At 36.4% G+C, this 14,737-nt stretch overlaps 2 protein-coding genes and 1 pseudogene across 2 annotated transcripts; 1 reads left to right on the top strand and 2 right to left on the bottom strand.

The window, feature by feature from the left end:
- Window positions 1-3,365: 3,365 nt before the first annotated feature.
- Window positions 3,366-4,261, bottom strand: LOC113507389 (nucleoside diphosphate-linked moiety X motif 8-like). Its single transcript, XM_026890248.1, has one exon. The coding sequence runs from the start codon at window positions 4,055-4,057 to the stop codon at window positions 3,374-3,376; it is 684 nt and encodes a 227-aa protein (XP_026746049.1). The 5' UTR covers window positions 4,058-4,261; the 3' UTR covers window positions 3,366-3,373.
- A 2,338-nt stretch (window positions 4,262-6,599) lies between these two features.
- Window positions 6,600-7,432, top strand: LOC113507388 (nucleoside diphosphate-linked moiety X motif 8-like). The gene has a single exon (XM_026890246.1). The coding sequence runs from the start codon at window positions 6,749-6,751 to the stop codon at window positions 7,409-7,411; it is 663 nt and encodes a 220-aa protein (XP_026746047.1). The 5' UTR covers window positions 6,600-6,748; the 3' UTR covers window positions 7,412-7,432.
- Window positions 7,433-9,007: 1,575 nt separating this feature from the next.
- Window positions 9,008-14,165, bottom strand: LOC113507387 (annotated as a pseudogene).
- Window positions 14,166-14,737: the final 572 nt, after the last annotated feature.

A 14,737-nucleotide genomic window follows, 5' to 3' on the forward strand; every position in this document is an offset into this window, starting at 1 on the left:
AGTAAACTGAAATTAATAGATTTTCCTGTTGAATTAAGAGAATGTAGTTATGATATTTGTAATTGTAAGGAACATAGAAATTGTCTAGATAAACTATATAAGGATATAATAATAGCATTAACAGACTCAGCCATTAACACTTGTGAAACTAAATCTCACTCGCGTAAGAAAAAACATGTAATAGGATGGAATAAGCATGTATGTGAAGCTCACAGGGAAGCTAGGAGTAAATTTTTATACTGGGTTTCTCAGGATAGGCCACAATCCGGTACTATATATGAAGAAATGTGTGAAAGTCGCAAATTATTTAAAAATAGATTAAAGTGGTGTCACAATAACAAAGAACAGATAAAAATGGAAATTATTTCGGAATGTCGTGCTTCTAAAAACTTTAGTGATTTTTGGAAAGCAACCAACAGTTTAAATCATAAGACTGGCCTTCCAGTGAGCGTGGGAAGTGCGAGTGATAGCAGAGATATAGCTGAACTGTTTAGAGAACATTTTACCACTAAGTCTCCACTGGGTTCTTCGTCTGCAGATCCTGGGTCCACCATGACCGGTGAATTGTATAGGGTGTCTGCTAAACAAGTTCGACAAATTGTGAGTAGCATGTCTAGGGGCAAGTCACCGGGTCATGATGGACTCAGTATCGAGCATCTAAAATACGCTGGTGTTCATTTACCGCGTGTGCTGGCAATGTTCTTTACCTTATGTCTGAATCACTCGTACTTGCCTATAGACCTTATGAAAACCATCGTAGTACCAATAGTTAAAAATAAAACTGGAGATTTGTCTGATAAGAACAATTACCGACCGATTTCCTTGGCTACAATTGTGGCCAAGGTGTTGGACAGTGTGCTCGACTCAGAACTTGATAAAAATATTAATATTCATGATGCTCAGTTTGGTTTTCGCGCGGGACTTTCCACTGAAAGCGCAATTCTGAGTCTGAAGCACACTGTCCAATACTACACGGAAAGAAGTACACCTGTGTATGCATGCTTTCTTGACCTCTCCAAGGCATTTGACCTTGTGTCGTATGACTTGTTATGGGAGAAACTCAAGAAAACCCGCGTGCCTACACAGGTACAACGGATTTTTCATTTCTGGTACCAAAACCAGAATAATTATGTAAGGTGGGCAAATGCCTTCTCGGACACGTACAGGTTGGAGTGCGGGGTGAGACAAGGTGGTTTGAGTTCTCCTAGGCTCTTCAACTTGTACGTGAATGAGCTTATAGTTGGGCTCAGCAGCACACGAGTGGGATGCTGGATTGACAACATTTGTATGAACAACTTTAGTTACGCAGACGACATGGTGCTGCTGACCCCAACTGTAAGTGCAATGAGGCAGTTGCTTGCAATATGTGAAACATATAGCATTCAGCATGGATTGATGTACAATGCTAAGAAGAGCGAGTACATGGTTTTCAAGGCCCCCGGTAAATGTACATTGAATGTGCCCGCAATAAAGCTAAATGGCATTGAACTAAAGCGGGTAGAAAAGTTTAAATATCTTGGACATTACGTTACAGAGGACCTTGAGGACCAGGTTGACATAGAACGGGAACGTAGGGCATTGGCGGTTAGAAGTAATATGCTGGCCCGCAGGTTTGTGCGTTGTAGTAAACAAGTTAAAGTCACTCTATTTAAAGCCTACTGTCAGACTTTCTACACGTGCAGCCTGTGGTTCAGATATACGCAGAGGACGCTCAATGCCTTACGTGTCCAATATAACAACGGGTTTAGGATGTTGTTGGGGTTGCCCCGTTTTTGCAGTGCCTCCGGTATGTTTGCGGAAGCCAGGGTAGACGGCTTCCACGCGGTAATACGCAAGCGGCTCGTATCACTACTGAGCAGGGTCAGGAGCAGCACCAACAGCATCCTGCAGGTTATTGCGGAAAAGCAGGACTCAGACATCCTGAAAGCATTTATACGCGCACAAATTTTACTATAAATCTTATTATTTTGTAATTATGTATGGACATTGTTCTGAAATAAAGATTATTATTATTATTATTATTTTCCTATCTTAATATAAATAAAATGATATGATATTCTTTTCATAATATTTTTAGCAAAAATAAATATAAAGCAGCAATTTTTGATGATTTTACGTAATTACGTCCTTAAAATTGAAATAACAAAACTACAGCCTAGGCCGGATGATGCGCAATTTTACTTATTTAATCTAAACACCAATTCTATTACCTCAAAAACAAAACATCAAAAATTTAAGTATTAACAAAACTATTATCTAATGAAATGTTGTCAACTAAGTTCTAACTTATGTTTCTCCTGTCACATTTTATATGAATAAGCTAACGAATTATAAAAATACAAATACAAATTACATCAGTGTAACTAATACTTAAGAATTACTTTTATACTTGCAGTGTGCCTAAGCATGTGTGCAAGTTGTTAAAATAAATATTTGCCTGAAATTAATTGAACTATTATTATTATACTGGTCAACACTTGTCATGCCATATGAACTCTGTTAATTATTACTGCTTTAGCTGCCTATTCTCATTAACAAATCACTGTAGTTTTATTCCAACTGGATGCAGTATTTTTTTTATTTGTGTACTAACAAGATCACACGTAAATAACCATTTGTTTTCAATTTTCATCCATATTTTTTTTTTTAGTCTCAAAAATATTATTGACAAAACTTAATAGTGTAGTGGCTAACTTTGAAAACATAAATTTTACTACACTTGTATCTTGAAGAGTTGTTTTAGCATATCCAGACAGCCTTTGGGCCTCTTTTCTTGCATGGATATATTTTAAGCCAGTTGTCAAAACTTTTCTGGATAGCCATTAGAGTGATCATGAGTGTCACTCAAAAACATTTTCTAAGATCTACATTAATTTACATTTAAACAGACTATATTTTCAAGAATTAAAAACTGCGAGCATGCCAGTGTTGAGAAAACATTTCATTGTTATTTTATTTTATTAGGGTTGGAAAACATGCAGAATTAACAGCTTACATCTTCTATCGATATATCTTCATCTGGATATTTCAAATCATGGAAAACCCAGTTAAATCTAATTAAACCCAAGGATGTTGGTTTATAAGCAGCAACATACCAAAAGCTTAATATGCCAGAAAACTTGTCAACAGAAATTTAAAATGAAATGTTTTTGTTTATTTGTATCCCATTTCTTAATAATGCCTAATTACATCAAAAAATAAAATTCTGGGCTAAACAATTTTTTTAATTAATTATTTTTCTCTACTTACAGTCATTCATCAAAATAAAAAGATTTATGAGAAGTTCATGTAGCATGGCAGAGTTCAAAGGTTGCTGCTCAGTTTTCTTTACACACGCTAAACCATGTTAACCTTAAAGTGATTTCAATTATGTCTAAAGCTTGGCAGGCATCAATTCATTTAGCTTATACTCTTGTCTTGTAAAATTTGGTGAATAAACTTCATTAGGTAGAAATGATTGAAGAAACAGATGCGTAATGATTCCTGTAATGCCCCATACTATGTGTTTGCCACCATTGTATACAGGTATAGTAATGTTGTCATACATAAAACAGCCATGATTATTCTTGTCACAAAGGACCTTCATTGGAACAGTAAATATCTCGGCTACCTCATCTTCACTGGGTTGTAACTTCTTCATATCAAAGTCTTTTAAAAGACCAACAACAGGTGTTATCACAATTTGTGAGGAGCGACCATCAACTTTACACATTTTTGACCATATTTCTATATTTTCTGCACCAACACCAATCTCTTCTTCTGTCTCACGGAGCGCGGTTTCGATCACGGTTTCATCTCTGTCCATTTTTCCTCCAGGGAACGACACTTGGCCACTATGGCTGCTTAAATTAGAAGACCTCAAGGTATATAACAAGCATACTTCATCATTCTCCACACACAAAGGAACTAATACAGACGCATGTTTTTTTGCAATATTCTTAGTTAACGATGGCAATTCGTTCAGATTAGCTATACACTTTTGACGCGATGCACTGGATAGAAGGACTTTAGGGGCCAGAGACATGTTGAGTTTATACAGTATACTGACTGACTTCATATGTTCATTGACTAATTATATTACTTAAAACCGGTTATCGACACTGCTGTACTTTGGACTTTAGTTTACAATTTGCATCATTTACTGTAGTCTTTTTTTGACATTTTTAAACATAATTATATCAGCTGTTGATGTCACAGCTGCAGAACTGATAAATGCGTTTCATTTCACTTCGAAGTATGTTAAGGTACGGTAAAACGGGGTGAATAGAGTTTCAAGGGGTGAATAGAGAATAGTGTTTTTAGGGGGTTACATGAATATTTTCTTACATTAAAATGCTTAGACACAGTTACTATATGAAATACTTGTGAGTTTGCGTATAATCTTTATGTTTTTTCTAGTTAAACGTCCAAATTTTAATAAAAACTCTGTTTCTATCCACCCCAAAAAACCCTCTATTCACCCCGTTTTACGGTAGTTAAAGTGACTGAGTAGATTAAAATTATCATCGTCAATACGCGAGCTACGATTCAAACACATTATTTTTTTATAGATTGTTTATGCTATTATATTATTATTTTTTAAAAGAGCGATGGCGTACTTTTAATTACGAGAGGAACAAAATTTTGGCAAATGTTCTAGTTGGTTTTAAATAAATGTATGTTTTATCAATCCTTCATCATTTTCAATTTTACTAAAAGCTTAGGAATTGAAAACAAATATAGTTAGCATCCAGCCGACATCTTAAATATGCATGCTAATTCCAATAATTAAACCGATGATACTCGGTTAGTACTTTCAAAATACTTCGGCCAAATTATTGCCATTTCATTTGCCATTATATAAATAATAATAACAATAATAATAACAATAATACCCCTCGGGGCTAGTCGTTCTCTCTCTCCATGGGAATAACGCAAGACCAGAGGGCATATTAGTATGCTTTTTCAAACCTTGAGATATAAATAAAAAATGTATCTGAAGGTCTATGTAGGAGCATACATCCGCAGGGCAGCTTGTGGCGAGCTGTTTGTGAGTAGCGACACAACGGAACCTGAATGCCCCAGGGGGTCACTCTTTATGGGGACTCCCAGCTCTTTCTTGCCTTAACTGGCTGGCTAGAGAGGGGTCGCTAGAGCTATATGCTCGGGGGTGGAAGTGTCTAATGGCGTAATAACGAGGAAACCCGCTCCGGGTCTGTAGCCCGCGATGGTGAAATCGGTGTCGCACCTCTCTACACCCCTAGCCGCTCGCACTGGTGTTGCCCACCTGCTGTCAATCGTGACGGTATCATAGGGGGCCCATCTAGTGAGCGGCGAGTCACCGCCTGCCAATTTATTTACATTACCATGTGTAGAGAGGCAGGTGTCATAGTTTTCTGGAAAATCCAACTAACTGGTCCACATAACTTATCATAATATAATAGCCTAATTGTTCATACACACATTCTTACAATAGTTTTGTATCTACTTTGGATTCTTCATGTCCGTTCTCCCATAGAGCGGAGATGAATGATCCCTAGTAGATACCCCATCACATATTAGATTAAAATTCTCAACAAGGCCTCTACATGTTGGACCTGTGTCCCCGTGCAAGCCTTTAAAAAGGACCGGGTCTCTTCACATGAAGTGATCCCGTGACTATAAAGAGATACAATAATAATCATCATCACTGCCAGGACTATTGTTGCCAATAAGCCTGATATAGTGGTGATCGATCGATCAGAGCGTCGAACAATGATTGTTGATATTACTATCCCCATGACGAGAACCTCGTGAAAGCAGAAAAAGAAAAACAATTAAAATATCTGGATTTAGCTCACGAGGTTGGGGGAGGTGGACTCGGCAATCATTGTCCCGATAGTCGTAAGTGCCAATGGCTTAACAGCCAAGAGCCTCGACCAACATCTTCGGAGGCTCTCGTTGGGCGTCTGGGACCTGGGTCAAGGGTTTGATTCAGAAAGCGGTACTTCTTGACAAGGCGCGCATCGTGAGGATGTTCCTCTCTCTGAAGCCCTGACCACCGGCAGCTTGGGCCCTATTCCCGTTGCCGGTTGGACACTATTTTTTATATTTTTAAATATATTTATGTTGTTTTTTTTATAAATATATTTAAAAATGTAATTTATATGTTGTAAGGTTTGAATAAAGGAGACAATAAATCATTTATTTTTTTGAAATGTACATTAGTGTGCGTCCTGTTTTAACCAAGACACTTGTGACTCCTCTGGGTGACCTGGGCCTCATTTTTTTATCAATTGGATTAAATGGCACCACCCAAATATTGCGTTGAGAGTTCTCTAGAGAATAGGAATAGTATCAAATTTAATCCAATTGCCATTCATCGGCCATTATAAATAGCAGAATGAGCCCCCCTTGGTGTTGCAGGTAGGTATCTAGGGGCGGCGGTAATCGATGCGTAAGCTCGTTTGAGGCCTACCTCATAAAAAAAACTTTATGAGAGAAAAATTCAAGTAGATCGTCTTGTCTTTACACCTTAGAAAGTTGGGCAAACTCAAGTTTTAAGTGTCCAAAAAGTTTATGGGGATGTGACCCAACGACACAACAAATAAAGACACGCACCTTTTTATTGGATTCTATTAAAACGTGAATGTCAATAATAAGATTAAGTTTTCATTTCTGACAAAACAAAACCTCGGACTCAAAAATGACAATTTGAACGTTGGACTTGAACAAAATTAGTAAATTTTTGTGATAAAAGATAAATTTTTAGGTGATATGTCCCATAATTATGAATTCAAGAGTGTCATTTGGTATCAAGAACATTTTCTCTCTAGCATCTCGTGAGCGATGTATGACCAATTTCAAACGACTCACCATTCCAAGATACGGCAAGATCCCTACAGACGCAGGGTCCGTATTAGTTCCAGTTTGTAAAGTAGGTGACAAGCCTTCATTGTTATACACCGTCCGCTCCACAAACCTTAGAACCAACAGCGGTGAAGTTTCCTTCCCAGGTGGAAGAACTGATCAGGACGAGTCCCCCGTGCAGACAGCCTTGAGGGAGACTTACGAAGAAATCGGATTGCCGCCAGATAAGATAGACGTATGGGGCCAGGGCCCTCCACTCCCTGGCCGGAATAATAAGATCATGATCACTCCGGTTATTGGCTCCATAGAGACTTTGTCTCATGAAGATTTGACTATCAACGTAAACGAGATTGCCGAAGTATTTACCGTTCCCATTGAGATGCTTTGTGAATCTAAGAATCAATTTTATACTCAATTCAGCAATGGATTCATATTGCCCGTTTTTGTGATTGAAGAATATAAAATTTGGGGAATTACTGCCTACATAACGCATTCATTTTTAAGTTCCGTATTGACTAAAGATGTTTATAAAAATGACTGGATGAAGAAAAAGATTGTCTTGGACAAGGTCACTGATAAATAGAGGCGAAACGAACCAAATTAATTAGCTCAATAATAATTTGTTCAGTATTATTTTATATACTAATAATTTATATTATTTAAAAAAATAAACTGTTTTGTTTTATTACTAAAGTTTATTGTATAAAGCTACTATTATCACATTGATAGTACACATGTTATAGACTGTTGTACACACAGGCTACTAAAAGCAAGGCACAGAAGCATATATTATAATTTGGCAATATTTGAGCAGAAATTTATGTTTAACGCACCAATCACACTCAATTATTGTAGAAATATAAGTAAAAAAAATTAATAGGAAACATTAGAAACAAAAATAAAATAAAACACAAAACAAAAAAAATAATATTATCCAGGTTTTATTCCTTAACATTTACATTATAATCTAGTAATTATTATTTATACATTGTCCAATCGTCGTCTCTCGCCCTTGTCGCTATTGTGTATGTCAACTATACTTATGTATTGAATTTCCCAAATTTGTAATAAAACATGGAGTCAACATCATGTCAAACTCTAAGTATAAAAATTATACTCTCAAAAGTGAGAACCCAAACATCTATTATTTATTTAAATAGGTGGTCCAACTTAAAGCCTCCCATCTTACATTCTAACTGTAGGTTCACAAATATATTAAAAAAGGAAACAAGGAACCGAAAATAAAAACAAAAAATAAGTACATACTAATGACAAAAATACCTTATCCTCAAGGTAACATAGGCAGGCAAGAGCGCTAACATAGTGATTGGCTGCAGTACATATTACAAGTACAGTAACAAACAATAAGGCAGAGGCAAAACCTAAATGGCGGCGAAACTGATCTTATGTAACCTAACAATTTAACTACAGGGGTCCAGAACAATGAATACTGTGAACCAACTTACAACTATTGTGAATATAATACAACAAAACATTCTGGGTATTTATTCGTTGTGTTTGAACACTGAAACTATACTAACTTATAAACTTGTAAAATCATTATTGTTTCCATAAATAGAAAAAGGTACACTGAAATTTGTTAAGATTGATGCAACTTGGTTATAACCTTACATTACAGATTTGTTCATTCTCCTCTGCCAAACAATGTACATCATCTGAATAAAATGCGTTATTACTTAATTTTTGGACCACAAAAAGTTATTTCAAAATACTAATGGCCACAATCTTCTTACAACTTGCAAACAATAAAAATTAAATATACTGATCTGTTTGAAGATGTCACATAGAAAACATGATATTTCTTGCAAAATAAATGTCCAAGTCTCTAATAAATAATCCACAATATCCTAAGCTTTTCTCAACATGTATTCATAAAAACTTAATTCCGATTGCACCAAACCATACATTCTCATAGATTTCGAATCTATCAACATTGCAACGCCAAAAAATCCTAATTTAGTACAAAAATATATTTACTTTTAGCGCTTAACAAACATCAGTATCTTTCCACAAAACGTGCGGTAAGACGGCTGATGTCTCGCAGTCGACTATAACTTATGGGGGTCGGTTTGGAGAGGGGGGGGGGGGGCTTGGTCTCGGCTGCGGCGCACTCGGCAACAGTCGCACACACATAGCCGTCCACACGTGAAGATGTGGAGTTGTTAGCCTTACTCCACACCACACTTACAGTAACAAATTAAATTTGAAATTCCGGAGTACAAATCTAGAAAAGTATAAAGACAGTCTTTCGATGTGTGGACGGTTACACAGGCGCTGGTGTAATTTTGGCAACATTTAATTATAAAAGGTTTATGATCCCTGCGTGCAGGCGATGGTGGTATAATTTAGAATAAGTTTACCGCCTACTATTGTACCAAGGCATGTGCGCGGCCGCGGCCGGTTACTCGGCATTACTGTTCTCGCTCACGTCGATAGGGATTGACGTCGTGAACGTCGGCGTCTCGAGTTCTTCGTGTTTCTTCATTTTCAGCGCCTGTAACGAATTTACAAGTTATATTACTTTATACTTGTGATACTTGATATTGTACTAAATAGCTTCAATAAATGTTATGAAAAATAACACGGTACATAGCAATAACGACATTCAAAACGTATTTACAGGATTAATGATGGGAACATTAAATGTTTTTGTACCAATTTCTTTTTTACAACATAAAACAAAATTGAATAGTTTTATCGTTCACATCAATGTTATTGTCAGGGTTTAAAAATAAGTTATTATATTAGAATAAAAAACAACAAACAAACACCGCAACCTTCCGCGCACCGCTTAGCAAGTAACAAATGGTTTTACTAACACCATGGGCTCATGTACTCTCTGTCAGTATTATAAAAGCCTGATTTTATTAAGGTATTTACAAAATCAGTTATTTGTCATTTTCCATACATTCAAGTTATCTACTTTTTGATGAGGTAAGCCCAATTTGACGTGTCTTGAAATAAGAGAAAATGACAAAATTTAACGTGACATAGATGTTTTAATATTTTAGTTATATTAGTTAAACCGAACCGACTGTTCATGAACAACAAGTCAATTTCCACGTCCAAACAATTATTGTATTGTGTTATTACTGGCTATAGCCTAAACGTGACATTCAGACTACAATGTAGTCGAAAAACGTATTACAGAAGAGTATAGCGTATGAGAATTGTACAAAATGGCGTGCGTTTGACATCGAGATGCGAGTAATGTTCTATCGGATGATGTATGACCAGACAATGCGATGTTATGCACGCATGTGAGTGACGTCACGAGGCCCGCACATACCGCTTGTGTTGGTATCTCTTTCCGTTGGAGGGTGGGCGTCGGCGACAGCACCAAAACCTTTCGCCGATAACTGAAGGCGACAGTAACACGGTAGAGAGAAAGTTGTAGGGAAACCCGTACAGTGACCAATGAGAAATAAAGTCATTGAAACACGCTTACAGAAGTTACAGTAAATACACATATCTAAATAAGAAACCTCTTGATTTAGTTAATATAGAATATAAATAGTCAAATTTGAACTAGATCCCATAAGAAAGAGGGCCACCCTTATTGTCTAGAGATAGTATGACATCTACTTGTAGTGTGGGGTGGTGGGGGAGTTACCTGCTGCAGTTTGTAGTGGTTGATGATGTCCTGGTCGGCGGGGCAGCTCTGCGTGAACGCGTCCAGCTGGTACATGTGGTACATGTAGCGCCAGAGGGCGCGGAAACTCGTCTGCAAATTAAAAAATAATAACAATTAAATATATTTTTTAAACAGTAAGTATTGTCATTGCACTGTACTGTAATAAGTTACATATATTTGTATTAAAAATTATCACTACGTAAGTACGCTTGCTCCTATTTTGTTGGTTTAAAATTAATTTACAAGAAAATTACGTCAGTTATAATGGTATAACCATTATTTACGGTTACTGATTTATGTTCGGGTTTTATTTGATTAGCAAAGCTAATTATATTGGTAAATAAATGATTCATTGTTTTTATTATTTACTACGCATTAGGTACGCCAAAGCGGACACTCATACTTAAATATAATAATTCGATCATTATGTTTAAAATAATTGAAACCTCAACATGTATCTTCAAGGAATCGGAAATCGCAATGACCAAGAGCAGCAGTTTATCTTTATAACGCAATTTTCGTAATTAAAAAAAAATGTTATAAAATCATACAGGATCTGATAGCATGCCAATTAGAACGCCACCAGCCACCGCAGCAAGTTAAAATTTTTCGAGGACTCTATTTGATTACCAATCTCATAAAGCTATATTTGAATCTATTCGAAATCAAAGTATACACCAACGTACATTCAAATCCTAGAAATAATATACCGAAACATTACTGCAGGCATCAGAAACTGGTAAACTGATAATAATAATAATTTTTCATGGTAATTGAAGGATGGTTTGCTGAAGTAAAGTAGTTAGTGTAGTACATACCGGTATCTCGAAGTCGACGAAGTACTTGCCGGCGACGCGGATGTGCTGCAGCGCCGGCATCAGCTCGCCAGTCGAAGCAGCACATCGTGTCGCCCGTTAGGAACCTGCGAATGGGATAAGACAGTTATATACTAAGACATAAGGTTAAGTGAAAGAGAAAAGTGCCTAAGTCATGATCCAGTTGTTAAGACTTGAGTTATTTCCATCGATGAAGAATTAAGAAGGAATAAATTAAAGGTTTTTGCATTTGCACTATTTGTTTTGTGTAAGTTTACCTATTGCGATCTCGGTAGAGAGATTTTAATGAAAATCACATATGTCTCAATCTTATACAATTTGTCCACATTGTGAATGTGTCCTAAGCACCAACAAAAGGTATTTTCTTCCTTCTATATCCTCACTATACACTCAAGTCTCTTATACAGTTTCCAATTGCAAGTAAGTCACCTATCTTATATATAAAATTATCGTGTCACGGTGTACGATATTGGAACTACTCGTCGAAACGCTCGTCCGATTCTCATGAATTTTTTTATGCATATTAGGTAGGTCTGTCAACATCTATTTGCACCCCCCTAAGCATCTTTTTGCGGCATCTTGGCAAAACAACGTTTGCTGAGACAGCTAGTTCACGTATGACAGTATGATCATGTTACCTGGTCCCCCTGCGCTCGAGCAGCCGTCGATGCGTCCGAGATGCGCGCGTAGTGCGGCGGACTTCTGCTCGTCCTTGCGCACCAGCACCAGCTTCAGCTTCGAGTACAAGTTCTCGATCAGCGAAGCCACCTCCTTGTCCTGACGAACACGTGTAAAGTAAGGAATATGGAGTAAGAAAATAAAATACATTTATTTCCATATTGCTTCATTGTTATTGTTAATGCTATACACATTATCTAAATTAACCCATATACAAATCAATTATAACGGTAAAATATGAAATACAAAAATATAAATTAAATTAATTATTAAATTAAATTAAATTTGCCTGTATTTAAATATAAATTAAATGATGTTACAATTGGTATAGCAAACTACTGGGCCTCGATTGAGCTATTTACAAAGGCCGATGAATAAATAAGACCCACACTATAATTGAAAATTCAGTACGGGGCGGCACCACTCTCTGTCAATATAGGAATAGTGCCCAATTTAATCCAATTGCCATACATTCATCGGAAATTGTAAATCGCAGAATCGGGGCCCATGAAACTTGATGGGTGTTGCTGAGTAAATAGTAGACAACTTAGTAGGCTAAGTTCAATTGATTTATTGACCGATATTTTGCTTTATTACCCAGTCTCAAAGCTTTGATGCAGGACACTGGACAACACATATTAAATACAGTCAAAACTTTATAAAAAAAGTTTTTAAAACACCATCTGCAAGTATACACAGTTAATGTGTGACCTGAAAGCTTCAACATTATTTATGAAGTTTTGACACTTGATAATACTTATACATAAAGACTGGAATTAATTTTATTAAAATAAAATAAAATATTTTACAAATTTGACACCTCTCATAAAATTCAGGTGTTAAATAATAAGCTTTTAGTAAAAAACTTGTTCTCAGCAGGTTCTTTATGGACGTATTAACGGAATTAATTCCTGACACTAAATATTGTCGACATTCATAAAATCATGTATTGTAAGAGACACCAGCTAAATGAGGGTATTAAAAACATTTTTTATTTTATGCGAGTATAAATTTAAAGTCGACTTAAAAATTTGTAATTCGTGAAATGAAATTAAAGTCACCTTATTTACGGATAATTATAATTGAATCGGATAATAAATTATAAAATACATTCGTTTTTATTATTTCAATTTTTGCACTTTTAAACGTAACTGGAAATTTAATAATTTACTGGTATGTTTACCTCAACAGCTGTAAGAAGTTAGGTCTTTTGGGGCATACAGAAGAAAACTTAGGCATTTTTATATCTATAACTGTTGCTATCAATTCGTAGTCACCCACAGGGAAGCTGTTAGTAAATCTATAAACAAGCAATCAATGTAATTTCATCTATTTCAGAGAATTAAACACCACTTCTTAAAGAAAGAACCATTTGCTGTGCTTTTGCTGTGCCCTTCAGGCGTCCACGATTGCTCCATCTTAATAGTATTACCATCTAATCTTACATTGTGGATTCGCAATAAAGAATATAAATGAATATGAATATGAAAGATAGTAGTAGCACTTGTACAAGCGAGACCGTGTTCATTGCGTTCTGTTCCACGATTCCTCTCAACATATTATTTGCAGTTTATATATTTATGTAAGTTTTCCGTACATACCTGTACAAATAGGTTGTGACCTCCCGGTACCGACTTCATGATATGCCGTTCGATCTTCTCGTTCTCCAGTATTGCGAGGCCGTTGTCGATCAGTATGGGCGGGTGCGTCGCTTCGAAGTTGGTGCGGAAGTCCGGAGGCGGCTTCTGCATGTCTACTGTTGTAACCTGGAAACGTACGAAAATGTGCATAATGAAATAAGGAACATATATCATTTCATTTTAGCTTGAAATTATCCGCTACTGGTTATCGAGGAACACTTGGATGGAGCTGCACTCACAGCAGACGTAATAAGTTCTAGTTCTTAAGTGGCTTTTTGTAACAATTATAATTATTTTTAAGTATAAGACCAAATTTCACATTCATTACAAAAAATTCAGCAACAAGAATGAAGACGTAAACTTTTAAGAAGAACTACAATTTAAATAAGTTTAGTATTTGTACCTTTAGGCTGATGGTTTTAAGTTCAGCTAACAGGTACAGGTCCATGAAGTACTCCTGGCAGAAGAGGCACGCGCCCTTCCGTCGCCCATCAATCGTCGATGCCTGGAACACAAAACATAATAGGTTAATAGCCGTACTGTAAGGCTGGTTCACACTTGTCTGGAAGAGCCGCGTCGATGAGAATAGATATTCTCGTCATTCATAGGTGAAAAGCCACCCTAGTAATATGGTGGCAAAAGAGCGTTAAGACAATGACAGCTATGAAAATGATTGCTTAAAGCTATAGATAAGCGATTCTTTTCTAAGATACAACGGGATCTGGATCGGGATCGGGAGAGATTACAGGGAAATAATACATGCTGAAGGGTTCACACTTAGATACTGCGAAGTATATACATATATTGATATTCTATCACAAACTGTTTAGACACGCGGTATTCTAGGGCCTGACCTGAGGTACGGAGATCTCGAAGGTCTAAGAAAATTTCAAAGTACATAATACCAATTTCTTTAAAAATCTTTTTTGTCATTGCAAAATTAAAGCCCGTGACAATACGGTGAAATCGTAATGCTTTCTTTTAGAGATCGGGTTAGCTGAACTAAAGGCCTAATCAATCTGTTAAAAACTTACGTCGACAAACTTTCTTTAAAACACTTCATTACTAAGATTAAGTGATGACGATGATGAAATCTAGAC

Source organism: Trichoplusia ni, unplaced genomic scaffold (genome assembly GCF_003590095.1).
Source record: "Trichoplusia ni isolate ovarian cell line Hi5 unplaced genomic scaffold, tn1 tig00001897, whole genome shotgun sequence".
NCBI lineage: Eukaryota > Metazoa > Arthropoda > Insecta > Lepidoptera > Noctuidae > Trichoplusia > Trichoplusia ni.

Bases quoted from the DNA above. Each gene is read 5' to 3' on its own strand.
- LOC113507389 (XM_026890248.1), bottom strand. From the start codon at position 4,057: ATGAAGTCAGTCAGTATACTGTATAAACTCAACATGTCTCTGGCCCCT.
- LOC113507388 (XM_026890246.1), top strand. From the start codon at position 6,749: ATGAATTCAAGAGTGTCATTTGGTATCAAGAACATTTTCTCTCTAGCA.